The sequence below is a fragment of the Anastrepha ludens genome, chromosome 5, assembly GCF_028408465.1.
Source record: "Anastrepha ludens isolate Willacy chromosome 5, idAnaLude1.1, whole genome shotgun sequence".
Lineage (NCBI taxonomy): Eukaryota > Metazoa > Arthropoda > Insecta > Diptera > Tephritidae > Anastrepha > Anastrepha ludens.
Genome location: NC_071501.1, coordinates 125439576 through 125467087, shown reverse-complemented (window position 1 = coordinate 125467087; position 27512 = coordinate 125439576). Strand labels below are relative to the sequence as shown.

The following is a 27512-nucleotide window of genomic DNA, read 5'->3' as shown; positions in this document are numbered from 1 at the left end:
GATTTGTGGTGGACAAACTTCAGATTTGTCAGAATAGTGCCATCAGGATAGCCACGAAATGCCTTCTTGTGCCTTCCTTGCAATATCTGCACAACGATACCCCCATGGCACTCGGTTCAGGATCATACTAAGACGCCCAGCAAGCAATTGGTGCTGGGTTGCTACCTCAAGAATCACCCCCTTAGCCTAGAGGCTGAGCCACCGCCCAGACGAATCAGGAGACATCTCTTCACCTACACTAACCCTGGCATCACAGAGAGTACAGGGACTTGGTGGAACTGGGTTTGTGGACGGCCTTTCACTGATTATTTCTCTCCGCAGTGCGGATGGAATTCAGGTCCTTGTAGAAACACCACAGCCGCCTCCGTAAATACTTATATAATCTCATATATCTACATATTTGATATCCATCAGAGTGCTCACTTCAATTTTAAGACTGGCAGAATTGTTTGGAAAAAAGTGTCCACGACTTTAATCAGAGCAAACAATGGAAAAGTGCCGACTGTTAAGATGTCAGAAATGTCTAGTGGAAACAGCGTATATGACAACACAACTAAATATCTCTCATTTGTGTTAGCTTCGTCCGAATGCTATTTGTATGTATGTATGTACGCGTGTATGCATATGTTTCTCGTCGTCTTTCGCTTTCCACTGTAGCTGCTGCAGCATGCCATTGCTGCTTCTGCGTCGGCGCATGTACACCACATACCTATCATCATGGAAAAGAGCTGGGTTTAAGGCTGAATTGTCGAGGTTCTTTTACCCATTCCTTTGCGTTCGCGTTCGGTTTCTGTTTTGGTTGCTTTGCCCTCTGGCAGGCGACTCTGCACTTAAAAATCGACAAAAATAACCAATTCCCGCACAGTAGCCGTTTCATGTTAATGCGCGCCGCTATTGCAGTGAAAATGCTAACAAAAAACTCCAATAACAACACTTCATATACGAAGGCACATACATACATACAAAATCGTATGTACATATGTATATGCGAGTCCTATACGACCGCCAACTCGATCAACTGCCACAAGCCGCATAGAAACAACAACGACACCAACAATAACAACCTTCGAAAGATCAAGCAGGGCTTGAAGGCGCGCGGCTGCCGACAGTGGCGGGTGGTGATAAGGGAAGTCTGACATTGCAAACTGCATGAAGGAAAATGGAATATCGAAGAGCGAAAAACATTTGCGACCGCGTGCGATGCGAATATTTGCGAGCAATGAATGACGACGACAGTGACGTTGTTGCCACAATCGTGCGGAGGCCCAACTGTCGCTACGCCATCGCACCACCCCGCTCGCCATCTATGTAGCAGTAAGCTCGGTTGGACTTGCTGCCGGCGAGCTGTACTGGCACCAACTTGGATGGACCAAAACGGCTCGAAGTTAGTTATGTTCGCAAAGTTCATTCGGCAGTTTGACTGCCTGTTTGCGCCCATTTGTATGTACGTATGTGTGTATGTTTGCTTAACGTATGTAAGAATGTGTTCTCAAGAATCATTTATTTTGCTCTCACTGGCAGCTCGAGTACAAACATTGACAGATTGGCAATTTTGAGCATGTCAGAAAGTTAGGTAAGGTTTGTGCACACAAACATCATACCAAGTACATGTATATATGTGTGTATGTGTGTATGTATCCCCCAATTTATACGAGTATATGCATATGAATACATACATACAAATGTGTGTGCGCTTATGCAGGTCAGTATTTTTATTGCGATCGCGAGGAGGAAGCAACAGTCTGTAAATTCCTTCATCAATGCCATTTGCCAATGGTATTTTTGTGGCCGTAGTTCTTTCTGGTTTACTACGTGAAGAAACTTTTGTAAAGAAAACAAATATTTGAGTCACAGAATATGCCAATATTTGCAGAACTCTACCAAAATTGTATTCTACGTACCTTCAGAAATACTCCTTCAAAAGTGACGCTAGATGTCAGTAGCGAATACTTCCTAGATGGTAACTTTTTATGTAATTCGACATTTGTTAAGTATTTTTGCAGAATTTTACACGATGGAAGGCGCTAAAATTATTGAAACTTATTTTCTCGATCTTCGAGAAAAACATATCGCAAATTCGTGATTTTTTTATTAAAATAATCGTCCGAATAACTCATTCGACAATTCAAAGGCTGATGAAAGAACTTCATAAAACTGGTTCTGTTGAGGATAGAAAAAGACTGGCAGACCCGGATGGATAGAAAAAGATAGGCATCCGTGAATCGACTGTTGGATTTCACCTATAGACGTGCTCATGGTGGACACTTAAATGATATAATTTTTCAATAAAAAATAAATAACAATTAGCGCCGTGGTTTGAATAAAATTGGTGGAACTTGAAAAAATCTAAATTTTCACATACTTTATTTTAAAACAACATGGAGGCGCGTTTTTCAAAAGACCCTTCATTTTATTCTTTTATCTCAATTTATTTTACATTATTCTACTTTAATTTTTTTTTCTTGCTTTCTTTATTTTTTATACAAATTTTTTACTTTATTTTTATTTTCTTTAATTTTTGCACTTAATATATTTTTTTCTTATTTGATTTTAATTTGTAACTTTAATTTGAATTTTTTTACTTTCTTAGTTTTTTTTTTATTTTTTACCTTTAATATTATTTTTAACTGTTTTACTTTATTTTTATATTTTAGTTTTTTTTTTATTTATTGGTTTAACCTTTATTTTATTTAAATTTTTTTTTACTTTATTAATTTTTTTATTAATTCTTTTATTTTTACTTTTAACTTGGTTGGTTGGTTCCTTGGTTTAAGAGTGACCCCGCATCGGGGTGCCACGTAGACCGCAAGTTGGGTCCGGTGTGTTGCCCTAGAGCTCATTATCTTGTATGATTTCCCCACCTAACCGAGATTTTTTATTATAGATTTTGGTCAAAGATATTAATTCGTTTCGAGATTTGATTTTCAGGTCCGAGAGTACTGAAAGATTGTCAATTGTTGGAGAGTCTAGAAGAGCGAGTCGACTTCTGGCTAGACCGGGACAACTGCACAGCAAATACCTGCTCGATACTTCCTCATCTTCGTCCTCGCAGTATCTGCACAGGTCGTTTTGAGGAACCCCGAGCCGACGTGCGTGAGTGCCCAAAAGGCAGTGGCCGGTGATAAGAGATATTATATGCCTTAGTTCGTGTTTCGAAAGACTTATAAGGGGTTTTGTCTGTGTCAGATTGTAGGATGGCCAGATTTGTCTGGTCGTAACTCAAGTAGTTTCCACTCGCCACCTTCGATCAACAATGGAGTGATATTCTCTTTTCTAAGATAGTTTTCGCAGCATACCATATAGCGCACACTTCCGCTTGGAATACACTACAGTAGTCGGATAATCTAAATGATAGATTGATGTGAGGGGAATTGGAAAAGATTCCAAATCCCACTTTACCGTCTTGTTTTGAACCATCTGTATATATAATCAGAGGGCCATCGATTTCGGTAAGATTTGTCTTGCATTCTTCCCTGGTTGGGAGTGAACAAGAGAATAGCAAGAATATGTCGGAAGAGATAACAGTGTTCCTGTTCAGTATGGCCGAATGGCCAAGATACTTTTTCTATTTCGATATGGCATTCATGCGTGTCGCTGCTTTCGCTGCAATCGCTTTGCCAGCCAGATCGATAGGGAACAAGTGAAGCAACGTATTTAGAGCCTTAGTAGGTGTTGTACTTAAGCATCCTGTTATCAGGAGGCAGGCTGTTCTTTGGACTCGATCAATTGTGGCTACTCTACACCGTTTTTCGAGTGCTGTCCACCATACAACCACACCGTAGAAGAGTATCGGTTAGATGATCGAGGTATATATCCAATAAATGATCCGAGGTGAAAAACCCCAGGTTTGGCCTATAGCTTTCTTACAAGTATAAAGAGCTATGAAAGCTGTTCTACATCTGTTTTCAATGTTCAATTTCCAACTCAACTTCCTATCTGATAATCTGATAGAAGTAATGATTCCCCTTTTAAAGTTATTGTTTGCAGTGGAGGAGATTGTTGTTTCCTATTGAAGAGAACAAGATCTGTCTTTGCTGGATTCGCATTTAGTCCGCAATCGGTGCACCATTTTGACAGAATATTGATTGAGCGTTGCATGAGCTCAGTGAGGGTATTCAGGTGTTTGCCTGACACTTAGAGCAATATCATCTGCATAGGCTACAACCTTGCAGTCTGCTTTTTCGAGATTTCGAAGCAAACTGTTTACAGCGAGATTAAAGAGAAGGGGTGAAAATACTCCGCCTTGGGGAGTGCCTTTGACGGCGTACATTCTCATGCGGCTTAACCCAAGCTCTGAAGTGATTATTCTATTTTGGAGCATTTGTTCGATCATCTTCCGGATGGAGTAATTAATACCCAATTTTGCAATTTCCGACAAAATAGCTTTGGGTTCAATATTATTAAAAGCACCTTCTATGTCCATTTTTAACTTTATTTTTATTTTTGTTTATTTTGTTTTTCTTATTTATTTATTTTTTTTAACCTTATTTCATTTATCAATTTATTTTACATTGTTCATTTCATTTTTTTTATTTTATTTAATTCTTTTTATTTAAAAAATTTTTCTACTTAATTTTTTTTACCTTATATTTTGTTTTAAATTTTTTGACTTTATTTTTATTTTTTTGACTTTATCTTTTTTTATTATATTTTTCAATTTTATTTTATTTCATTCCACCCTTAATTTGTTTTATACTATTCTATTTAAATTTTTTTTTTTTGTTTTACTTAATTTTTTATTTTCTATTATTCTTTTCTTTATTTATATTTTTAATTATTAAATTTTTACTTTATTTTTATTTAAAAACCATTTTTTTATTTAATTTCTTTTATTTTTTACTTAATTTTTTTCCTACTTAATTTTTGTAACGCTATTTTATTTCACTTCACTTTTTTCTCTTATTTTACTTAAATTTTGCAAACACAATTATATTATTTTTTTAATTAATTAATTTTTTTTTAATCCATTTAGTTTAATTTTACTTTAGTTTTATTTTATTCTATTTCATTGTTTTTTATTTTGTTCTACTTTATTTTATGTGAGTTTACTTATTTTATCTTGCCTTATTTTATTCCGACGTAGCCGAATGGGTTGTTGCGTGACTATCTTTCGGAAGTACATAGGTTCGAATCTATGTGAAACACCAAAATGATAATAGCGGTCGCTGTTCGGAGACAGCTTAAAACTGTGGGTCCCTCCAATTGTGGAAGAACATCAAGACGCACACCACAAATATGAGGAGGAGCTCGGCTAAGCACCAAAAAGGGTGTAAGCGCCAATTATATATTATATATAATATTGTAGTTTTTAATTCATTTTATTTTGCTTTATTTCAATTTTTTAAGTAATTTATTTATTTTATTTTATTTCTTTATTTAGTAATCAATTTTTTATCTATTTTATTAAGTTTAACTTTTGTTTTGTTTTATCTTATCTTATTTCATTTTATTATGCTTCAATTTATTTATTTTTTATTTTAATTTTTACATATACATTTATACATGTGTACATATGACTATGTATGTAGATATAGATGTATATGTGTGCTGATAAGCCTGTGCATAAATTTAACAAAAAAACTACTGACATAGCAAACTTTGGTGCGTACAATACTTATACGTGCATGCGTATTATATGTATGTGTGAATGTTTATTTTAAAACGAAAAAAGATAGGCACTAGACCATATTTCTCTGCGATGTAAACGAAAGCCATCTTCTCCATAACTACTCAGGATGCTGCAAGAGAAATTTTTTTATTTTATACAGGGTTGCCAATTATGCTTACAGCAATAAAGTATTGGTATAAAATACAGTAGGGAATAAAACTGGAAGTGTTTAGAATTATTTCCCAATAGGAGTCTCTCCTAATTCTTAATACCAAATGTTTTTTTAATTTAACAGTCTCTAAGTTTTTCAAAATAAAAGCGAATGATAATGAGTTTTCCTGGTAGATATGCCAACCTCTTAGAAATACTGTATAACCTATATACTCAGTTAGACTAACCATTAAATACACACACAGTCTTACACACCAACATTTCGACATTATCCTGTGTGTACAACACACAACTTGCCAGTAGTCATAGCTACTGAAAAGGCCAAAACAAATTTTTGCCCTTTGCTGACGGTTCCTGAAGGTTATGTAATGTCTGGTTATTTCACGGATGGTACAAAGTGCACACAAACAAAAATATTTTCACCAAAAGTACTATTTTAAAAACTCTGCGGATTTCGAAAAGGATGTATACGCAACTATCTGCATGCAAACATATGTACACGTATATACAGGTGTGTGTTTAGAACAAACAAATTATCTTGAACGACTCGACGACTTGTTAGGAATTCCAATCAAATTGCGCGACCTTCAAATAAATAAAAGAAAATACAAAGTCCGTGGTTGCTGAGTGTAGCCGTTGAAGGAATTAACTCATATCCGGTGCTTAAAATTCCAACAGGCCAAATCAATAAAACCTAAAGATAATAGAGCCAATTGACGTCGAACAGAATATAGGTAATAAAGCAAATGAGAAACAAGAACGATTCAAATAACAATTACAAGACTACCCAAAGGTCCAAGCAAGAACAAAGCAAAAGGAATCGTAAAAGCGGAAAAGGTTTGAGTAGCAGTTGTGCGAGTGGAATTGGATTCGCTGTCGGAGGAGGAGCACACAGACGGCAAGATGATGACAACAGCTTCCTTGGCTCCATTGGCTTCCCTGGCACCACTCCCCACAACTCGCATGATGATGGGCACCGCCAACAACATGAACATGATGACTTCGGCTTCTGCAAATACCACGACGTCCATGGCATCGCCTTCAATGCAGCAGTCGCAGTCCCATTCGCCGCCGCAGCTGCAGACGTCAACGATAACAATGGCAGCACTTGAGTGGCAATATTTTCAGGCAGTTTCGCTGTTTAGACGGCGAAAATATGAAAAATGCGTTGAGGTGTGCAATGGCATGTTGCGCGCAGGCCACGAAACAAATGTGCAAATGTTTACCTCTCCACCGGAAAATCACGATGCCGGTGCAGAATACACTAACAGGGGAGCTGGCGGTGGCAAAATGAGCATCACGCAAGGCAACGCGCCTTCAAGGCAGGTACGAGGCCAAAACTTCAAGAACAACAACACCAATGCAAAGAATAGCAATGTCAATGGTAATAACAATAAAGTGAACATGCCCACGTGGATGATGGAGGGCGTTTGGCAATTAAAAATGCGCGCACTTACCCAGCGCGTCTACCTCGACGATCTCGAGACGGATGATGCCTTCGAGGGGGGTAAGTACACATGCACATATGTATGTGTGTATGTGCGTATGTATGTATGTCCACGATTACTGTTGAGAGAAGTTGCACAGTAGCCAAACTGCATAATCAACACTCCCATTTAGTGGTAAAAAGTATTGTGCATCCAAATGATTACTGAATGGTTAATTACAATTGTTCTCAATTGAATGCTTTTTTCGAGCCCCTACCATACCAAAATACAACGTACATATGTATATATAATTTGTATGTCCAAAGCAAAGAACTGGTATGATATAAACGGTTTGTTAGTGTTACTGTTTGAAAGGGAGTGACAGACTGGCTAGGTAGGGCTTCAGACGCAATAGATCCTTTTTTGTTCAGACTAACTTTCGGATGCATTTATCCTTCCATAGGTGAACTCGTTAGAAGTACTTACTTAAAGCGAATGGATTTTACTTTAGAATATTTTCTCTTTTTGTTAACAGATAAATAACTCAGTTTTTAAATTCCAACAGTAAATAATTTTTGAAATCCTGGACCTGGGCTCGGTGCCCTGTGCAGGTATAAGACAACAGTGTCATAAAAACCAGCTGCTGCAGCGGTATAAACGGGTTCTCTATTTGTGGAACAATATTTAAATACCAACTACAAAAAATGAGCCCGAGGATAAGCTCGGCCAAACGCATAGCAAGGCATATATGCGCTAACTGTAGCACGGTTAGGTTTGTTACCTTTGAATATAAGAAAATGGCTTTAGAAATCTGTATCTCCGCTATGTCCAAATTCCTAATTCCTACTTCTTTTGTCAACAATTGAACCGTCTGTAGAAACCGATAGCCCAGAAGCAGAAAACCTTAACTTATTTAACCTATAGGAGAGCAAAAGTTTCATCAGCACATCGTTGGGCCAGACAAATTGGTTGTGGCGCTCCGGAAAATTCGGAAGCCTTTTTGGGAAATTGCATCCACTTTCTGTTTCCGTTCCTGTTTTTTATGGCAAATGATTTTGAGAAGCTTGTGAAAATCAACTTTCCAAGTTTTTTCCTATAGGAAGAGGGAATGATCTTCAAAATGACAAAAAAGTATTGAATATATTTGAGCTAAATGAAATCTTCAATGCCATCCGAAAGTAATGGATTTTTTCCCTACCCCTATAACATCTAATTTTCTATTTTTCATTGGCGCATTTCTGGGGTGTTTTTCCGAGTTCCTCCCATATTTATGGTATGCGCCTTGATGTTGCACAACAAATAGAGACACTTGCAGTTGTATGCCGCCTCAGAACGGCGGGTGGTTTTTTATGAAGAGCTTTTTCATGGCATAAATACACTCGGAGGTTTTCCATCGATTTTTTTTTTCATTTCTATTCTGCTTGGGGTCACTCAATTGAAGAATGACGTGAAGGTAGCAATTACCTCTACAACTCACCTCAAGCTTCACGCGTTAACCTCCCAAATTAATGCTTGAGCTAGAAGTCCAATTCTTGCAGCGCCAATATACGTTACACCACAAATGATCTGGGACCAGAACTTTGATCAGCTTGGTTGCCTATCGCGTGCCCGTGTTTTCATAGTACACATTATATTCACCTTCTTTCACTTTTTTAGATGTTTGACTGTAAATCAGCGACAAGGTCCTATACTATCACAAGTGCAAACCATGGTCTGATACAAACGCCAGTCGCTTTGGTAACGTAGACCCGATCGTCATGAAAACGACAGTGCGCCAACCCCCGCATTCTCCGCTTTTCTACTCTTATTTATGCTTTTATACTCTTTATTTTTATATTGTATTTATTTATTTACATATTCTAGTGTGTTTGATCTGGCACTCCAATTAGTTGTCCTTTTGGATGCTCTACCTTTCCTATTCATATGTAAACCCTGTACGTAGTCAAAATTTGTGATATCGATTGGTATCCCCTGCGGATATTTGCTGGAGCCTGAGCCACCTCCCAGGTGAGTCAGAAGCCATATCTTTGACTACATCGCTGAGGTCCAGGACCAAAACGACTACAACGACTGGATTGGACACTATATATCGTAGATAGACATAAAATTACATTCATCGGGAAACTCTCACCACCTCCCTAAACCCCTACCATCTATTTCCTACCGTTAGTTCAGTTAGCTGATGACGCATCCTTAAGTACTTGGGCTCTCATGTCAAGGCATCAAAATTAAAACTTAATTCTCCGAAGCCGGAGAAATCAGCATCGTTGTAATGAATACTAAATACGATACTCGGCTCGTTTAACGACCGCCGTTCTTATTATTAGATATCAACTTTTGAAACTAGCAGACTTGACTCACTCATATCACAAAATATAGATCGCTGTGTCTGCCAAATACTTCCGGGTTATTTTAATTGATGTCGTTAGATTTTATACTTGCAATTAGTTGAACGTGTTGCTTCCACTTGCTGGCGACAGCAAATCCTTTATGACGCCTTCAATAACAACTGTCAAGCCTACACTCTTTCATACGAATATATGTAAGTCCATGTGTGCACATAGTAGTGATCCAATAAATATGCAGGCACCTATGCGTATTCATCTGTGCATTTATGTGGGTAGTATGATTGTTGTAACTATTGATACAAAAGCTAAAGGCTGGCCACATACCGACTTACGTACATCCAAATATGCTCGTTTATGCTCGTATAAGTAAATGCTGAAAACTCTGCGCTTGAGTGGCTTAACGGATTTCAGCTGCGGAGCAATATTTCAGCTGCATTCCATTGGCATAACATGCCACGGCGGCTGCGCAGCCACCAGCCCGCCACCAGCCCGCCACCTCAGCGCCCAAATACTCATGCCACACTTCTCGCATTCCATTGTGTTCAATCACCCTGAATTTTTATTTTCATCTTGTTACTCATTACTTGTTTCATATACAATTTAGTATGCTTTGCCCATTCGTTTTGATTGTTGCTATTGTTGTTGTTCGTGCTGCTGGTGGTGCTGCATTTTGGTTATTCCACGTAGCATGACCTGGTGCAGCCCCTAGTTCGGTGCATGTGTAGAAATTTGTGTATTATATTACATTCGCTTAAATGCGGGTACGGAGTCTTCTTTTTATTCGAATTTTTCCGATTTCTTGTAGTTTTTTGGCTTAACATTTTTTTCGTATTTGCTATCTTATTTTCACTTATCCTCTGCTCCTCCGCCTTGGTGCCATACAAATACAGAGAATGAGGAAGTGGAGTTAGAGCGAATCGCCACAGCCGCCAGGCCAGGTACCTCAATTAAAACCGCATTTATACCGCGGCCAAGTACGAGCACATTGCACGCAAACTCAACGACTGCAACAACAAGAAATGGTCTGCCGTTAAGCGAAGGTAGCCGCACAACCACTGCACAGAACAACAAAAGCATGCGACCGAAGTCGAGCATGGTAAGCAAAAGCAAGCGTCGATGGCATTTCAAGAGGTAGGTGCCTAATTGTGTGCTTATTCTAAAGGTACGCCCCGGGACGGCTACATCTCGGCCAGGTTCTTCAGTTGGCAGCCGACCAGCATCAAGATGTGGCACTGCCTCACGCATTCGCGCTACATCCGCGGCTGCCTATACCGTGGGCGATGTAACGGCCAAACTCTATCAGGCCTCGCGTCTCAATCCCACCATATATGCCGAGCGGGAGGCGCTTATCAAAGCGCTTTTTCAATTCCTTTACTATCACGAATCGGATGTGCAAAAGGCGTATTCACTTTGCGAGGCAGTTATGGAGGTGCACAAGCAAAAACGCACTTCGGGTTCTAGTCGTTCTGGTGCGCCGGTCGATTGGTGGTGGGATCAGCAAACAGGCAGGTGTCTACTTATAATGCGCTTACCGCGAAAGGCCGAAACCTATTTAGTGCAATCGTTGGCCATATTTCCACATCCTGATACCTTTTTGTTGCTGTCACGCTTGTACCAGCGGCTGGATGAGCACGATCGAGCGCTCGAACTTATAGGTATGGCTGTTGATCGGCACCCTTTTAACGTAACCTTTCGCACCGAACAAGGCCGTATTCTCGATGCTATCTCTAAACCTGATGCTGCCATGCAAATATATCGCCTCATTACAAAGCTCAATCCCATACATGTCGAGGCGCTGGCCTCGATAGCATTAAACCACTTCTACGATGGAAATCCCGAGATGGCGCTTATGTACTACAGGTAAATCCACACATACATATGCGACGGTTGTTCGAAAAGTCCATGTGAAGTAAGAGAGATGGCACTACTGGCGCGTATCGAGGTTATGCTTAGTTAGTAGCATCGCTTGGAGGATTACACACCAAGTTTCGGCCAGATCGGTTTATTTCTTTGTGTTTGGCGTTCGTTTGAATTGAGGAAGTCGATTGATTTTCAAACGAGTCATTTTGAACACGGCAACGCACCAGCTCACGCCTCAGCAGTTGTGGTCGCAAAGTTAATGGACTAGGGTTCCAACTCGTTTTACATCCTCTCTATTGGCTCCCTCGGATCCCAAGGGCTACTATTTGTTCCCCAATTTTGAAGAAATGGCTGGCGTGAAAAAGATTTTATTCAAACGAATGAGTGATTGCAGAAACGAATGGCTATTTTTCAGACTTGAACAAATCCTATCCTCCTAGAACAGCGTTGGACGAAGTGTATAAGCTTAAAAGGAGACTATGTCGAAAAATAAAATATGGTATTCTAGTTTTTATTTTTGCACAGACTTTTCAAACGACTCTCGAATCCATCTACATAAGAGGTATTAATATAATATTTAATATTCTGAATTTAGACGAATTCTTTCCTTGGGAATTCATTCAGCAGAACTCTATTGCAATATTGCTTTGTGCTGTTTATATGGCGGACAAATCGACCTGGTGCTGCCCTGCTTTCAACGAGCACTCTTGTTATCCAAGACAGTGGACCAAAAAGCGGACATCTGGTATAATTTAAGCTTTGTTGCGTTAGTAAGTATCCAAATCAACCCATTTCCAAAAATACATGGCTGCGCGATTCTCAGTGAATCTACAAATATAATCATGTAAAAAAAAATATTTAAAATAGACAAAACTGGCACAGTGGTGCATAAGTTACACAAGGCTACTCATAAACTTCCGTGGCTCTGTATATATTTTTAAAAGTGTGCAACCTACTTTAAGACTATTTCAATTACCAAAAGCCAGATATAAAAGAGAGTTCTTAAATTATTCGCTTCCAACATTAGGCACGGCTCGAATATATACCGAGCCAGGTTTGCCGTTATTAACTTTACTCATACTTTATAAACATTTACTTACTTTTACGTTTACTTATTTATAAAAATGAAATCATATTATTTTCCTGCTATAACTTCTGATATTTACTTACAAGTCAACTGGAGATTTTCACTTGGCTCGACGTTGTCTCCAGCTCTGTTTGACCGCTGACGCACGCAACGGCGCCGCACTAAACAATTTGGCTGTGCTTGCCGCACACACTGGCGACTTAATGCGCGCCAAGTCGTATCTCCAAGCAGCGAAGGAAGTGATCGGCAGCAGCTCGGAAGTCGACGGCAATTTAGAATACATGCAAGCACATTACAAACTCTAATCAATAAGTCAATATGCAAACCTAAAGGGTGTCTCAAAATGGCTAGTCAATTTTATTTATTAATAAAAGATCTGTTCATTTAAAAAATTACAAATAGTTTTGTTTCAATAACCGATAAATGGCTACGTTTAACAAACCGTTATTAGGCTCTGAGCGAATTTGACATAATACGAAAAAAATCAACCAATGACAATTCGTTGCCGTCTAAACAACGGACTCAGTGTACATCTGGGAAGTGAATTCCTCTTTCGTCGAACGAGACCCGCGAACTTAAAAACCCTTCAGTACCTAAAAATGTCATTCTTTCAGTCTCACATATCTTTCGTCTACGTTGAAAAGAGTATTCGTGTCCTCGCGTCTTCCCTTTAAGTTTTGTTTTCCATTAAAGCTATGTTGATCGAGCTCAGCATGACTCCTAAGTAAGCCCACATTGGCCCACACCCAGTACACTAGAGCAGTAAATGGAACAGAAAAGAATGGTGAGGTTCATATATGTATGTACAAGTTATTAATTATACTACGTTGTCTCGTCCTCGAGATCAATTATAACTTGTAGTAACGCTAGTTGCCAGATCTAGTCACAAGATTTGACAATAAAAAATAATATTTTTACCAGGTGGTAACCCTTTACTTACGCTCCATTTTCCCGCTTTCCTCATTACGTTTTGTTGTGCAAATCTAGTTGGACGTGTTTTTATTAAATAAAAGAAAACGCGTATTATAAACGTTTTTTGCATAAAATACACATTTTATAAAATCTTGCATAATTCCGAGATGGAGGATAAATCAATTTTGGATGACGCTTTACGGAGAATTGCAAATTTAGAGAGGGAAGCTACACGGCAGAGTCGTAATAGAACGCGCAATTCTAGGAAGAGCAAACGACGCGGTAGTTATTCTTGCAGCTGCAGCTCTTCTCATCGCCTATTTCGAAAGAGGCAACGTACCGGTTATGACTACAGGCCTAGGCGAGATTCAACTTCTTCAAGTAGCTCGGGTACTACCCATAATTCACGCTCGAGAAGTGGTGAATATTCTAAGAGAATAAGCTACGCGAATGCAGGTCAGATATCTGGACGGAAAGATGGTGTGCGAGTCGCAAGACGAGAACCACATCAAGCAAGAGCAAAAGGATCACCTGGCGAGCGTGACCTGCGAGGCACGACACAGGAGGCAGGCAACTCACCTGACATTCAAGATCGCTCTAATTTATTGCTATCTAGTAATAATTTTGCTGAAGCCACAAATGATCAAATAAGGTCGCCGGAATCAACAAATGGTCAAGAAATATTAGCAGATTCCTTGTTGGCATATATTGGTTCTGATATTATATCCCAAACCAAGGAGTTGAAAATCTTACAGCCAATTGCTGAAAACTGGTTGGCTTTGACAAAATCTGGATTATCAAAGGAATCCAGAGAACAACTGCTGGAGAAATACCCGATACCTGAAAACTGTCCGGGGTTGGGCGGTCCAGCCTTAAACCCAGAACTAAAATTAACGTTGGCGGCACATGCTTTGAAAAGAGATGGTTTTCAGTTAGACCTTCAGAATCAACTTGGTGCGGCGTTAAGTGCATTAGGGCAAGCATGTTCAAAGACGTTAAGATTTAATCCAGACGACGAAGTTAATAAAGCTGTTAATGCAGCTCTGGGCGATGCAGGCACAATATTGACTGATTTGCATTACAAACTATCTACAGCTAGGCGTTCATTTATATTACCGGGTTTGTCGTTGTTATCCAGGAATGTGGCAACAGGGCCCAGTCGACACACTTCTGTTTGGTGAATGTGTCACTGAACGTGTAAAAACAGCTTCAACTTTAGAAAAAAACAGGCAAGGACATGATTAAAAAACCGTCAGTTACCTCAACGGTGGTTTCAAAACAAGTGTTCAGCTATAAGCAAAAGCAGTATTTAAACTCGAAACCCCCTGTCAGGAAGTACAATCAGAAATCGAGTTACCAGACAAAGGGCAAAGTTTCTCGGAGCAAGTCAAGCCATCATCAGGACAGCAGGAAGCCCAGCAATCACCGGCTGTAGATAGGGTAATTGCAGGTCGATTAAAAATATTTATGGCTCAATGGCTGAAACTTACCTCAGATGAAACAGTGTTGCAAGCGATTTAAGGTTATAAAATTCCTTTTTGCTAGCGAGTATATCAAAGTCAGCCACCTAGCGAGCCTTGTTTAAATAATGCGATTTTGCCTGATTATGAGACTGAAATTAAACACCTGCGTGATAAAGGTGCAATTAGCGCTTGTAATCAAAGTGAGGGCCAATTTATATCTTCATATTTTTTGATTGACAAACCAAATGGTGGAAAGAGGTTTATTTTGAATCTGAAAAAACTTAATGATTTCATGATTGCTCCTCATTTTAAGCTCCAAGATTGGAAGACAGTAACTCAGATAGTTTAAAAAAATGCGTTTTTGGCCTCAGTTGATCTTGAGGATGCATATTTTTTGCTACCGATTCACAGGAATTTCAAGAAATTTCTTAGATTTTCATTCAGAGAACAGTTGTATGAATTCAATTGCTTACCGTTTGGGTTATCGGTAGCTCCGTACATATTTACTAGAGTAATGAAACCAGTCATCAAAGAACTAAGATCGCGAGGGTGGCAATCGGTTATATATCTTGATGATATACTATTGATGGGATACTCGGTTTCAATTTGCAAAGGTAGCATTGCGGAGACTACGTCTCTTTTGCAAAGTTTGGGTTTTAATATTAACGTGAAAAAATCTCAGTTAGAGCCTTCTCGCATATGTAAATTTTTAGGATTTATAATCGATACGCAATGTTTTTGTATGAGGCTTCCGGAGGAAAAGCGGGACAAAATTAAATCATCAGCAAAAAGCTTGAAAACAAAACCTATGGTAAAGATTGCAGTTTTAGCGCAATTCATAGGGTATCTTGTGGCTGCTGTGCAATATGGTATGGTTTACACGAAGCAGTTAGAGAGGCAAAAGGTTTTAGCTCTTAGAAAGCATAACGCAAACTATGAGCAGAAGGTTCATATTGATGTGTGCATTCATGAAGATCTTGATTGGTGGATTAATAATATCGATCGAGCAAATAATCCTATAAGAGAGGGAAAGTATTTTTTAGAAATTTTTTCTGATGCTTCGCTTTCTGGCTGGGGAATTTCATGTGGGGGTAATTATTCCCATGGCTGGTGGAGTGTTGAAGAGAAGCAAGATCACATCAACCTGCTTGAATTCAAAGCTGCCTTTTATGGGTTAAAATGTTTTGCATTTGCGTTAAAATTTGCAGAAATTTTGCTTAGAATAGACAACTCTACAGCGATTAGCTATATTAACAAAATGGGTAGCATTCGGTACCAAAAACTAACAAAGCTTAGAGAGAAATCTGGCAGTGGTGTCAAGACTGGAATTTATGGATTCGGGCTACATATATTAAATCATCAAGAAATGTTCAAGCTGATAGGGAGTCGCGTATAATATCAGAAGAAACAGAATGGGAACTGGCAGACTATGCTTTCAAAGAAATTGTTTTGTGTTTTGGTAAACCTCATATTGATTTGTTTGCCACAAACATTAACAAAAAGTGTCCAATTTTTTATTCTTGGTTTCCGGACCCAGAGGCATCAGCTGTAGATGTATTTACAGTAGATTGGTCCTGTCTGAAGTTCTATGCTTTTCCTCCCTTTGGGCTTATACTAAAAGTAATCAGGAAAATAATCAATGATCAATCCGAAGGGGTTTTAGTTGTGCCAAATTGGCCATCTCGGCCATGGTTTCCACTGTTTAACGAATTGCTTATAAGTCAACCAATATACTTAAACCGGGATAATCTTCTTCTGCACTCTCCTTTCAGAGAATTTCACCCAACATGGAAATCACTTACCTTGATTGCAGGCAAATTATCAGGGAAGCATTTATTAAGAAAAGAGCACCGAATGAATCGTTGCAATTCATTTTAGCATCGTTATCCGAAAATACACTAAAGCAGTACAACAAGCCGATTATTTCTTGGTACTCCTTTTGTAAGACAAGGCACATCTCACCCTTTGAACCTACGGTGGCGGCAGTATTAGAGTTTTTATTACCATTGGCATCGGGAAAAAGTCAGTATGGGACTCTTAACACCTATAGGTCGGCGATATCGTTATTGTCAACGTGGGATATTGGGAGGGATCCAGCCATCAGAAGATTTTGCAGGGGAGTGTCCGTAATAAAACCACAACGCCCCAAATACGATCAGACATGGGATCCAAGTATGGGTATATTCAATAACGCATTATAATGCCATTATTTGCAGGGAAAATTTTAATACTGCCAATCTATCAATTGCAACACTTGTCACATTGGCAGTACTGCCAGCGCTGCAATTACTGCGCATTTATAATGCGTTTCTGAATATACCCTATAGTTTTAGAATTTTACTCAAGTCGGGAAGAGAACAGCGAATTAAAATTGGATGACTTGTCTAAAAAACTCGCGTTGCTCTTATTGTTGGTGACTGCCCAAAGAGTGCAGACCTTGTCGAAAATAAAAACGGCTAATATAACTTTCCAAGATAATTTAGCAGTTATAAAGATACCTGATAGAATTAAAACTACGGCGGTGGGTAACACACAACCTAATTTAATAATTCCGGCGTTTATTGAAAATAACAAAATATGCCCAGTTAAAACTCTTCAAGTTTACTTAAATAAGACATGAGAGTTGAGGAGTCACACAAACGAGTCTTTTTATAACATTTAAGAAGTCTGACAGGGTAGCTACGTCCCAAACGATTAGTAAGTGGGTGAAGCAAGCAATGATGGAGAGTGGTCTTGATATAAAGCAGTTTTCAGCGCACAGCACGCGTCATGCATCAACATCGGCGGCGTTTAGGAAGGGCATCGATGTGGAAACTATTCGCAAAACGGCAGGATGGGCAAAGAAGTCGGAAACATTCGCTCGATTTTATAATCGACCAATAACTAATGAAACAGGTTTTGCAAAGTCTGTTATTAGAATTGAGACTAATAAAAATACTTAAATAAGGTGTAGGTCTTTTAAAGATCTTAAAGCGAAAGACAAATCTTATGTTTTTGTAAATAACTACAAGTTATAATTGATCTCGAGGACGAGACAGCGTAGTATAATTATACGATCAAACGAACTTACCTGAGTGAAGTTTGATCGTAATTATGCTAGCTGTCTCGCTGTGACTTACGAGCTTGTTGAGATTTGATTAGTACGTACAGCAGTATAGCATTTGGATGGCTAAATAAACGGTAGCCCAGATGCAACTGATTTTTATTTATTTAATGGAACATTTTCGACTCACAGCATCTGATGCTATAGCTGCAGCGGTTCTTGAAATGGTCAAGGGATTGGCTCAATTAGGAGGCATAATTTGTTGACTTCAGCGGCTTAAATGAGAAGCTGCTGCAACTGTCTGCAAGAACCTGATTATACAGGGTGCGTACGGTATTTGAGGACATGCATGCTACCACTTAGGGAAACCATTATTTTTCTTTTTGCTCTTTTTCAGATAAGACATGAAGGGCTACCACTTCACTAAAGAAATGAAGAGACACGCAACGTCGCTATGTGCGCAAATCACGTGGATTTGGATGTCTCTAATTTTCTTAAGTACGACGTTCATTCGTTCATAAGGTTCGCCGTGAATGGGAAGCATCAGGCGGCGATGCAGAATCTGTTGCAACACGCAAAAGCCACGAGGAACGTTCTGAAACTGTCCGATTTGCAGAATTTATTCAATAAGTTCAAGCGATCATTGACGAGAACTATTCAAAATTAATGAGGGTCCTTGCGAGGGAGCTTAATGTTTCTCAGGGTCGAGTTATACATGAAGATCTTCGATATAAATCCTATGTTATGCGCAGAAGACAGATTATGTCGGAGCCAACACAAGAACAGCGAGTTATCCGATCAAAACGCCTTGTAAATAAAATTAAACACCATGAAGTGTCTAAGAATACCGAAAAGAAGAAGTGGCGAAGAGCTCCAACTTCCCCAAGAGTCCTGCGTAACCTTGGCACAATTACGTTCTGGATACTGTAGTAGGTTGAACTCCTACTTATCCAGAATCGACCCCGACATACTAAACATATGTCCGGCATGTAAAGGCACCCCGCACGACACTAACCACCCCCATCAAATATTGCAGATTATTGCAGCTAATGAAAATTTTATTGAATGATTTTGTAAATATAAAATAAGTGAATGTTGTGTAAAAATGCGTGCAGTTTCATTAATATTTGTTCGAAATAAAAGCTACTTAGTTTTAATCTGAAGTTGTCCTCAAATATCGCACGCACCCTGTATTATTATAGGTACATAAAATAATTTCATAAATCAGTTGAGAAATATGGACGCGAGAGCTAGGCGATGGTCGAAAGCTCAAATTGCTTTTAGAAAAGTTAGACAGAGTTAATTATAGTCGAACCTCTGCGGAAAGTACAACTATAAGATATTGTTTTATTTATTACAATTATCGAATTTTATACAAAACAAATTTAATTACTACACATGTATGTATGAGTATTGATTGGACCACAGCATTCTTGACACATTTTTAAGGGATCCGTAACCAAGCGTATATGGACTCCAGACCCAATTGACTCACAGCGCTGGCCTCTACAATTGTTAGCTCCTGTCGAATTTCCTTTTGTAGTTTCTGAATAATGAAATTATTAAAAGTAATATTTATGTAATTTTTTTTTATTTTGAAGAATTAAACCGTTTTACATGTAGTAATAACATTTATACCTGATGGTAAACAGTAATCTAAGACGGAAAGAAGAAGTTGTCAGATAATAGTGAAACAAATCTGACATAAATCGGATATATTCCCCGCTCTTAATATTAAAATATTTGAACGAAAAGAAATATATTCAGCTGAAATCCCTAGCCGAAGCGATTGCCAATTTTCTATGCCTGTAACGAAAGCTGCTTAGGTTATGGTTAGTGATGTTAAGTTTAAGCCAGAGCAAGAGAGAGTGGCAGAGGCTGTGCTTGATGTTATCCACCTCCCCTCCATCCCTGCAAATGCTACAATAGTGGTTCGAGAGGCCTCGTAGCCCCCCTCTAAAGGATTTTCCAATAAGAGGTGTTATTCCGGTAAAATATCAATGCTTTCGGTGCTTGTGTGGAACGTAGCGCCGTCTTGTTGAAAATAAACGTTGTCCAGATCAATACCATCCAATTCCGGCCATAAAAAATCGTTAATCATCTCTCGATAGCAATCCATTCACCGTACCTGTTGCTCCAGCTTTACTTTCGAAAAAGTAAGGTCCAATGACTCCGTCGGACCAAAAACCGCACCAAACAGTCACACGTTGAGGGTAGAGAGGCTTTTCAACAATAACTCTTGGAATTTCTGAGCCCCAGATCAGACAATTTTGCTTGTTGACGAAGCCACCGGCCTCATCGAGATTGAGATTATTTTTCGATGGAATTCCGGATCATTTTCATGCATTTCAACGACCCAATCAGCAAAGACACGACGTTGTTGATGATCGGTCGGCTTGAGTTCTTGTGTTAACTGGACTTTATAAGCCTTAAGACCCAAATCTTTATGCAAAATACGGTGTAATGACGTTTGTGGAATGCCTAATTCCAAAGAACGACGAGGAATGGGCAATGGGCTGGAATGGGTTTACTTCAACACTTTGGGCTACAACAGCAATATTTTCGGGTGTTCTTGAGCGACGTGCACGGGTTTTATTCTTCACATCACTAACTTGTCCCAGCAGCTCGAATTTTTGACGTGATAACGTCTTATAATTCGATTTAGCCGGCGGCACGCACGAAAAAATGTGTCGTTATCTTGCTCATTCGTCGTTATCTTGCTCAATCGCCGTTACCTTGCTTGAACTGCAAGCGAAGGCGCGGAATGAACGACAAAGAGCACAATCGGCCCCCCGCATTCGGCAATGTTCGACATCTGGCTCTCTTCTACTTGAGTGAGCATATATATGTATGTATATGCGCATTTGTATATAAATTCACATATTTGTATTTGCATATGCCTTCTTCCTGTGTGCATGGTAATGCACCATTTCTCTGTTGAGAATAGGATGATGATAGGAAAAGTAGGAAATGAAAGGAGGTGTTTCGAGAGTAATGTATCTTGAAAAAGTCAAATCGATGATGTTGTCTCTTAGTGTTGTTGACTTATTAACGTCTGATGCACAATCGAAATTGAACATATCTTTCATGAATTTGATCAATGTTTCGTAATTGTTCACGTTTGTGTAAATGTAACTTCATCAATTCCATTACGATTCCATTTACCACCTTCTCTATATCCATACAAAATATCTATCAAACAAATAAAATTTAAATTTTCTTTTGAAATATGCAACCATTCCAACAGTATTTTCTTATGACGTTGTCACGTTAAACTATCGTCAGTAAACCGACTTTACAGACAACCTCTTTTTCACCAATTTCTGTATTGCTGATGACCCGATGACCCAAAAATGTTCGAGTTTCACGACCCTTCTCTACCAAATTTACACCATTTTTATAGTGAATTTTAATAATTTCAATGAGTTGTTTAAGCGTGCATCGTTTTTTATTAATGGCGTAGTTTCTAATATACTTGTGAAATATCAAAAAATGACAGCTTCAAAAGTGACATCTACCCAAATAGCGAAATGGCGGGCTATTCAAAATAACACCTGTTATTGGAAAACCCTTTACTATATATTTGCAAGTTCAAGGAAAACCGATCTAATTTGTAAGGGAAGTGGAATTTATAATTGTAACTAAGTCCCGTTCCTTGCCAGCTATTTTATATGTAAAGCCTATGTACCCGGGGACCCGTACTACCATCTTTAAACACTTCGCTGCTAGCTCATTTAAAGACTTTCTATACTACCTTCGAAGAGGTACTGTTACTCCATTGTGAAAAGATTTCAAAGGTGAGCTCTTAAACAGACCGTTATTCGGCTCTGAGCGAATTTGACAGAATCAACAAAATAATTGTCTTTGAAACACTATTGTAAACCCAAAGTACAATCCGAGGCAAGAGGTCCTGTCTTTTGCCAATGGCACCTCTGCATCCATAGAAAGTAGGCATAATAAGCGAACATTTTTCAGAGTGAATTTTAACTGTTTCAAGTTTTACTGTGGAAGATGAACCATTTAACTTAGTGCAGATATACATATATATATATATATATATATATATATATATATATATATATATAATTGGCGCGTACACCCTTTTTGGGTGTTTGGCCGAGCTCCTCCTCCTATTTGTGGCGTGCGTCTTGATGTTCTTCCACAAATGGAGGGACCTACAGTTTTAAGGTGGCAGCAAACAGCAGATATTTTTTATGGCAGATATGCACTCGGAGGTTTGCCATTGTCTACCGATGGGCGACCCTTAATTAGAAACATGTTTTTCTTTAATTTTTGTGTTTCACCGAGATTCGAACCTACGTTCTCTCTGTGAATTCCGAATGGTAGTCACGCACCAACCCATTCGGCTACGGCGGCCGCCACTTAGTGAAGACAGAGGAGTTAAATTTACACCGGCTCCCCAGTTTCCTTTATTCCATTATCTGGATTAACCTATTTTTAAAGCAATTTAAAATAAAATAATCTTATTTATCTTACTTGTATTTGCAACATAAGTAAGGCTTCGTTACGCATCTGACGATAAGCGTAATCCATCTTCGCAAGAACAAGCAGAATGCGACAGCGCTGCAACCGAGGCTCGGCTAGTATTGAATACAGCAGCACACCTTGAAAAAAGAAAAATATAATGACCCGTATACATATACTATATACGTAGTTAAACAACGTGAATAAGTATTTAGTTTAACTCGGATTGATTTTCCGTGATTTTTTTTAACTACTGTGAAGCTGTATTAAATTTGCACTGAAACGTGGACCAGTAAAGATACAAAATTAATGAGATTTTTGCAACGAACAGTACCTGCTGCGGATATCTGACACAGATTTGAGGTGTCCACCACATAAATCAATTTCGATACATTTCCATAGTACTGCCGCCAAAGCGGCGCCATTGCCCCTCCGATTTCCAAAATACGAATGCATTTTAGTGGACTCTTTTGCTTGCGGCGTGGCACTGTTGCGTCGGATGTATCTTTACCGTTCTTGTCCACCGATTGTTCCATCTGAGTTTTTTGAGCTGGGTTTGAAACATTTAAAGCTTTTGTTGGAAGATTAATTGTAAAAATATTTGTGCCATTCGTCGGCATGGAATAAGTGGTTTCGTCAATTGATTTTGGATTTTCTAACGCCTTCAAAAGATGTGTTTTCCCAGCACGTTTTGGCCCGACGCAAATACAGGACATTTGGCTAATAAACCCCGAATCCATTTTACTTTCATACACTTTAACGAAAAGCTACCTTTTTTGAGTTTCTTAAACAAATATTTTCACCTCTTTGTAAATTATAATATTTGTAAATATTTAGTATAAGTCGATTTATTTGTGAAGTGCGGGTAAATAAATAATTGTTAAATATGCGTTGCCATGACATTAATAAGGTAAAGAATCCTTTAGAAATTCGAATTGAATGCAATTCGCGTTGTCCGCACGAATATTTCCAGCCAACTTTTTTATGCTCTCAGTTTCCTTCTAAAATGTCATGTACTAACTTAAGGGTGAACGCCTCTGTGAGGGGTGAAAAAATAGTCGATTTTTGTGAATTTTTTTTTGTAAGTAGGAATGATTACTCGAGGATGGGACAAAAGGTAATTTATTATATATGTATTAAACTATGTTGATGAAAATTTTTATTAAAAAATATTGAAATTTTACAGATTTATGTAAATAAACGTAACGAGTTAAAAAAAAAAATGACGTAATCTGGTGGCAGCGATACAGCAATGAATAATCATCTGAAATCAAAAAACCAAAAATTTTATCACAATAGTGGCAATCGTTGTACGTAGCCGTTTTTTTTTTTGTTCTTGATAAAATGGTGGTGATTTGAATTTCGATGTGTGTTTTTTACCATTTTTTTTATTTTCAACAGACCCAAAAAAATAGTTATTTTCAAGTTTGAAAATCGGCTACGTACAACGAGAGCCAATGCGATAACAAAAATTTTGAAAAAAAGAAAATTCAAATCAATTCATTAGTCTTCGCGAAATCGTTGCCACCGTATCAAAAACAGTCGTTTCGAGAAAAACGCGATTGAAATAAAGCATCGTATCGTAAGCGCTACACAGTGTCGAACCGACGGGCGCTCACTTAAGTGCACATAGAATCGGGTAGTTATACTAACAATTTATGCAAAAACAATCGTTTTTTTTAGTTTTCCCAGTGGCGTTCCCCCTTAAGTATCCGGTTAAGTTTTTGTGTGCTGAAATTTCTTGTCCGAATTTTCTTAAAAGAACGGTCCTAGATAACAGCTTATTTTCTTATTTAAAAGAAAATTGCTAAGACCATGAGACGTCGTTTCCACGACATTCGGTTCTAGGATACCGGAGCGACCCAGATTTATATCCGGCCAAGGACTGTCATTCCAATAACACTCTCCATAACTTATGAGAAATTTTTATGCTGCTACAACAACAATAATCAGGAAACGTAGGCTGGCACCAAACTATGGGAACATGCCAGGAGAAGTGTCAACTGGGGCTGTAATCAAAAGATGAGGCTGCCCTACAATCGTAGTTGTAGATGTGTTGTAAAGAAATTTAATTTAGTTTTCAATGTGGTAGCACTATCAAAATATTTTCACATTCTAGTGTGCACCCTGTGGTAGAAACGCAACAATTAAGATAGCCCTGTCCTTCGGTAGTTAGTTCTGCTGCAACATCTGTATTGTTATATTATTTTCAAAGTCAAAGCGTGTGGTGTCAATTGTTCTGGAATTAATTAATAAAAATGGGTACAAAAAGGTCGGGAACAAGTTTAGTGCTCGCCACACAAGAGCCAAAGCGCAGCAAAAGCGACCTTATTGCTTACACCAACCGAGATAAAGCGTTGATAGAATCGGTAGGCTCATCTGAGTTTATCCACTCTTTACACTAATTCGTAAATTAATCGGTTCATTTAGGGCGTTAGACGTACATCAAACTTAATGACGCCAATTATGTTGCTGGAAGGACATGAGGGCGAAATTTTCACCACTGAATTTCATCCGGATGGCGATTTACTACTCTCGTCTGGATTTGACCGGCAAATTTGTAAGATGAATTAGACGGCTTAAAAATATTTATTTAAATAATATCCTTTATTCACAGATGTTTGGAATGTGTACGGCGAGTGTGAAAATATTATGGTTATGTCAGGTCATAGCGGAGCGGTGTTGGAAGCGCATTTCTCAACGGATGGATCAAATGTGTACACCTGTGCCACCGACAAAACCGTCGCGATATGGGACATTGTGACTGGTCAGCGAGTGCGTCGGCTAAAAGGACACACAAATTTTGTAAACACTGTACATTGCACACGCCGTGGTGTTCAAATGCTCTGTTCGGGGTCCGATGACCGATCAATAAGAATTTGGGACGCACGGAAAAAAAATGCAATCCATACACTCGAAACACCTTATCAAGTAACTGGGGTGTGTTTCAATGATACCGGTGAGCAAGTGATTTCTGGTGGAATTGACAATGAAATAAAAATATGGGATGTCCGCAAACAACAACAGGTGTTACATAGACTACGCGGACATACTGATACAATCACAGGGATTTCGCTATCTCCAGACGGCTCATACTTGCTATCCAATTCAATGGATAACTCTTTACGTATATGGGATATACGTCCGTACGTGCCGAGTGAACGTTGTGTGAAAATTTTTCAAGGGCATCAGCACAATTTTGAAAAAAATCTATTACGTTGTTGTTGGTCTCCAGATGGCAGCAAAGTAAGTTTAATTAATTCAGTTTTTAACTAAGCACATCGCACTTAATAAATATTTTATATAATTAGATATCTGCGGGTTCTGCTGATCGTCATGTTTACATTTGGGACACAACTAGCCGGCGTATATTGTATAAGTTGCCTGGTCACAATGGCAGTGTTAACGACGTAGATTTCCATCCAAAGGAGCCTTTGATACTATCTGCATCAAGTGATAAAACTTTATATCTGGGTGAAATCGAGGATTAGACTTAGCTATATTCTTACATTAACGTACAATAAAACACAAGAGAAATTAATGAAATTATCAACTATCTTAAATGTATAAACTCTTTTTTATCTTTCCGATGGTATCACAAATGTCACTTTCAGTAATAAATCAGGTCGAATTTTTTAAAGTAGTTAAGAAATTTAGATACACTTGTGCAAAAACTTAAGTTACTAAATATATGCAACAACAACTGAGCAAAAGTGAAAAAGGTCAACCGACTTAAAGAATGAAAAGTTAAAATTTATTTATTATGATCGTTTGTTGTTGTTGTTGTTGCAGCAGCAGCATAAACATTCCCATACAATTACGGGAATGTTGCTGAAGTGACAGTCCTTGGCCAGATATAAATCCGGGTCGTTCCCGTTATGTCGAACCAACTGCCATGGTGAATGCATTTAGATCGATCTAAACCGGCAGTGTACTTGTTGAGGATACAGTGCTCTTAAACATTTTTCCAAAAAATTTGATGCCGGAAGCTCCACCTGGAACAGTGCCTACTATCATAAACAACAGAGCAATAATTTGTGCCACAGCGAACAGAACCGTTAACGCAGTGCTGTGTACTAATAATGCACAGTAGAGTGTTGCTATCAACGAGCTAGTATACGTTCCGGACACAAGCATACGGGGCTTGGAGAAGGCAGTCTTGAGGAAGGCACCAAATCCCGATAAAAAACAAAATCCCAGTATAAAAAACATACTACCTAACGAATAGAGTAGCGCGAATTTACGGGCTTTCAATATTAACACTGGTATGTAGAAAATAGAAATACTGAAGCAGAATGCGCCCAGTCCCAAGCAAGCAACAAATCCTACAATGCGCTGAAGTCGTGACTATAATGAAAACAAAATTATGTAAGTAATCCAAAATAACTAAAATACTTCAAATGTAGTATACCAGTTTAGGACAACAACTGTCTTGTGTATCTTGCAACCAACCATTACTGGGCTCCGTTGCCTCCGAACGTGTAAACAATTTTCCCAAATCAGGTACTTTGATTTGTGGGATTTTGGCACTAAAGTTTTTCTTTTGATCGCTTTGCAACAACAAATATTCATCTAGATCTTGCTTTAAACTCGCCATGTTTGAGGATGTATTATTCTAGGTCACAGATTAGAGTGCCACGAATTTGTTTATTTTTAATTTTTCACACAACCGTAATATACTTGGTAGTCAACGAATAATCACACTTTGGCACAGAGTGACGGTTAGTTACAGGGCTCACAGTATTCACAAAAGAAAATAAACGTACACAGTGCGAAGTTGTTACACATTTCTATAATATTTTGATCTAGTAATGCTTATTCGTCAGAGAAAACAGACAGGTTTTTGTTTTTCACTAGAGATCTGCGGTGGTTGTGAATTCTTCCCAATTAAAATAAAGAAAATCACTAGATTCGTACGAAAAAAGGTGCGGTTGTTTTTTTCTTTCGCCGTGCCCATGTGAGTGTCAAAACAGAATGAAACAACGCGAATTCGTTCTTTGTTTTCTACTTGCCAATACTTCGCTTTGACAATCAAACGTTGTTGTTGGTCTAGTGCCACCACTTTAAAGAATGCGCCTTGTATTTGACGCATTTCGAATAAATTGTTG

The 27512-nt window shown here is 38.5% G+C and overlaps 5 protein-coding genes across 5 annotated transcripts in view; 2 read left to right on the top strand and 3 right to left on the bottom strand.

Moving 5' to 3' along the window:
- The window catches only part of LOC128862878 (protein expanded), a 75953-nt gene extending 66240 nt beyond the window's left edge, over window positions 1-9713 (bottom strand). The window contains exon 1 of the mRNA XM_054101666.1: window positions 9568-9713. The gene's annotated coding sequence lies outside the window, so the exon portion shown is untranslated. The remainder of the gene's footprint in view (window positions 1-9567) is intronic.
- On the top strand, window positions 6088-12843 carry LOC128862880 (tetratricopeptide repeat protein 8). The gene is made up of 6 exons (XM_054101671.1): window positions 6088-6513; window positions 6573-7286; window positions 10445-10650; window positions 10717-11414; window positions 12010-12184; window positions 12588-12843. Exons 2-6 carry the CDS (start codon window positions 6683-6685, stop codon window positions 12804-12806), a joined length of 1902 nt encoding a protein of 633 aa, XP_053957646.1. The 5' UTR covers window positions 6088-6513; window positions 6573-6682; the 3' UTR covers window positions 12807-12843.
- A 6253-nt stretch (window positions 12844-19096) lies between these two features.
- Window positions 19097-24202, bottom strand: LOC128863743 (ADP-ribosylation factor-like protein 16). The gene is made up of 4 exons (XM_054103054.1): window positions 23785-24202; window positions 22739-23668; window positions 22417-22544; window positions 19097-19465 (listed from the first exon to the last, which is right to left on the bottom strand). Exons 2-4 carry the CDS (start codon window positions 23142-23144, stop codon window positions 19364-19366), a joined length of 636 nt encoding a protein of 211 aa, XP_053959029.1. The 5' UTR covers window positions 23145-23668; window positions 23785-24202; the 3' UTR covers window positions 19097-19363.
- A 359-nt stretch (window positions 24203-24561) lies between these two features.
- LOC128863742 (U5 small nuclear ribonucleoprotein 40 kDa protein) lies at window positions 24562-25967 on the top strand. The gene is made up of 4 exons (XM_054103053.1): window positions 24562-24773; window positions 24835-24964; window positions 25022-25650; window positions 25716-25967. Exons 1-4 carry the CDS (start codon window positions 24663-24665, stop codon window positions 25893-25895), a joined length of 1050 nt encoding a protein of 349 aa, XP_053959028.1. The 5' UTR covers window positions 24562-24662; the 3' UTR covers window positions 25896-25967.
- Window positions 25968-26136: 169 nt separating this feature from the next.
- On the bottom strand, window positions 26137-27131 carry LOC128863744 (vesicle transport protein SFT2C). The gene is made up of 2 exons (XM_054103056.1): window positions 26816-27131; window positions 26137-26751 (listed from the first exon to the last, which is right to left on the bottom strand). Exons 1-2 carry the CDS (start codon window positions 26999-27001, stop codon window positions 26323-26325), a joined length of 615 nt encoding a protein of 204 aa, XP_053959031.1. The 5' UTR covers window positions 27002-27131; the 3' UTR covers window positions 26137-26322.
- Between the last annotated feature and the right edge of the window lie 381 nt (window positions 27132-27512).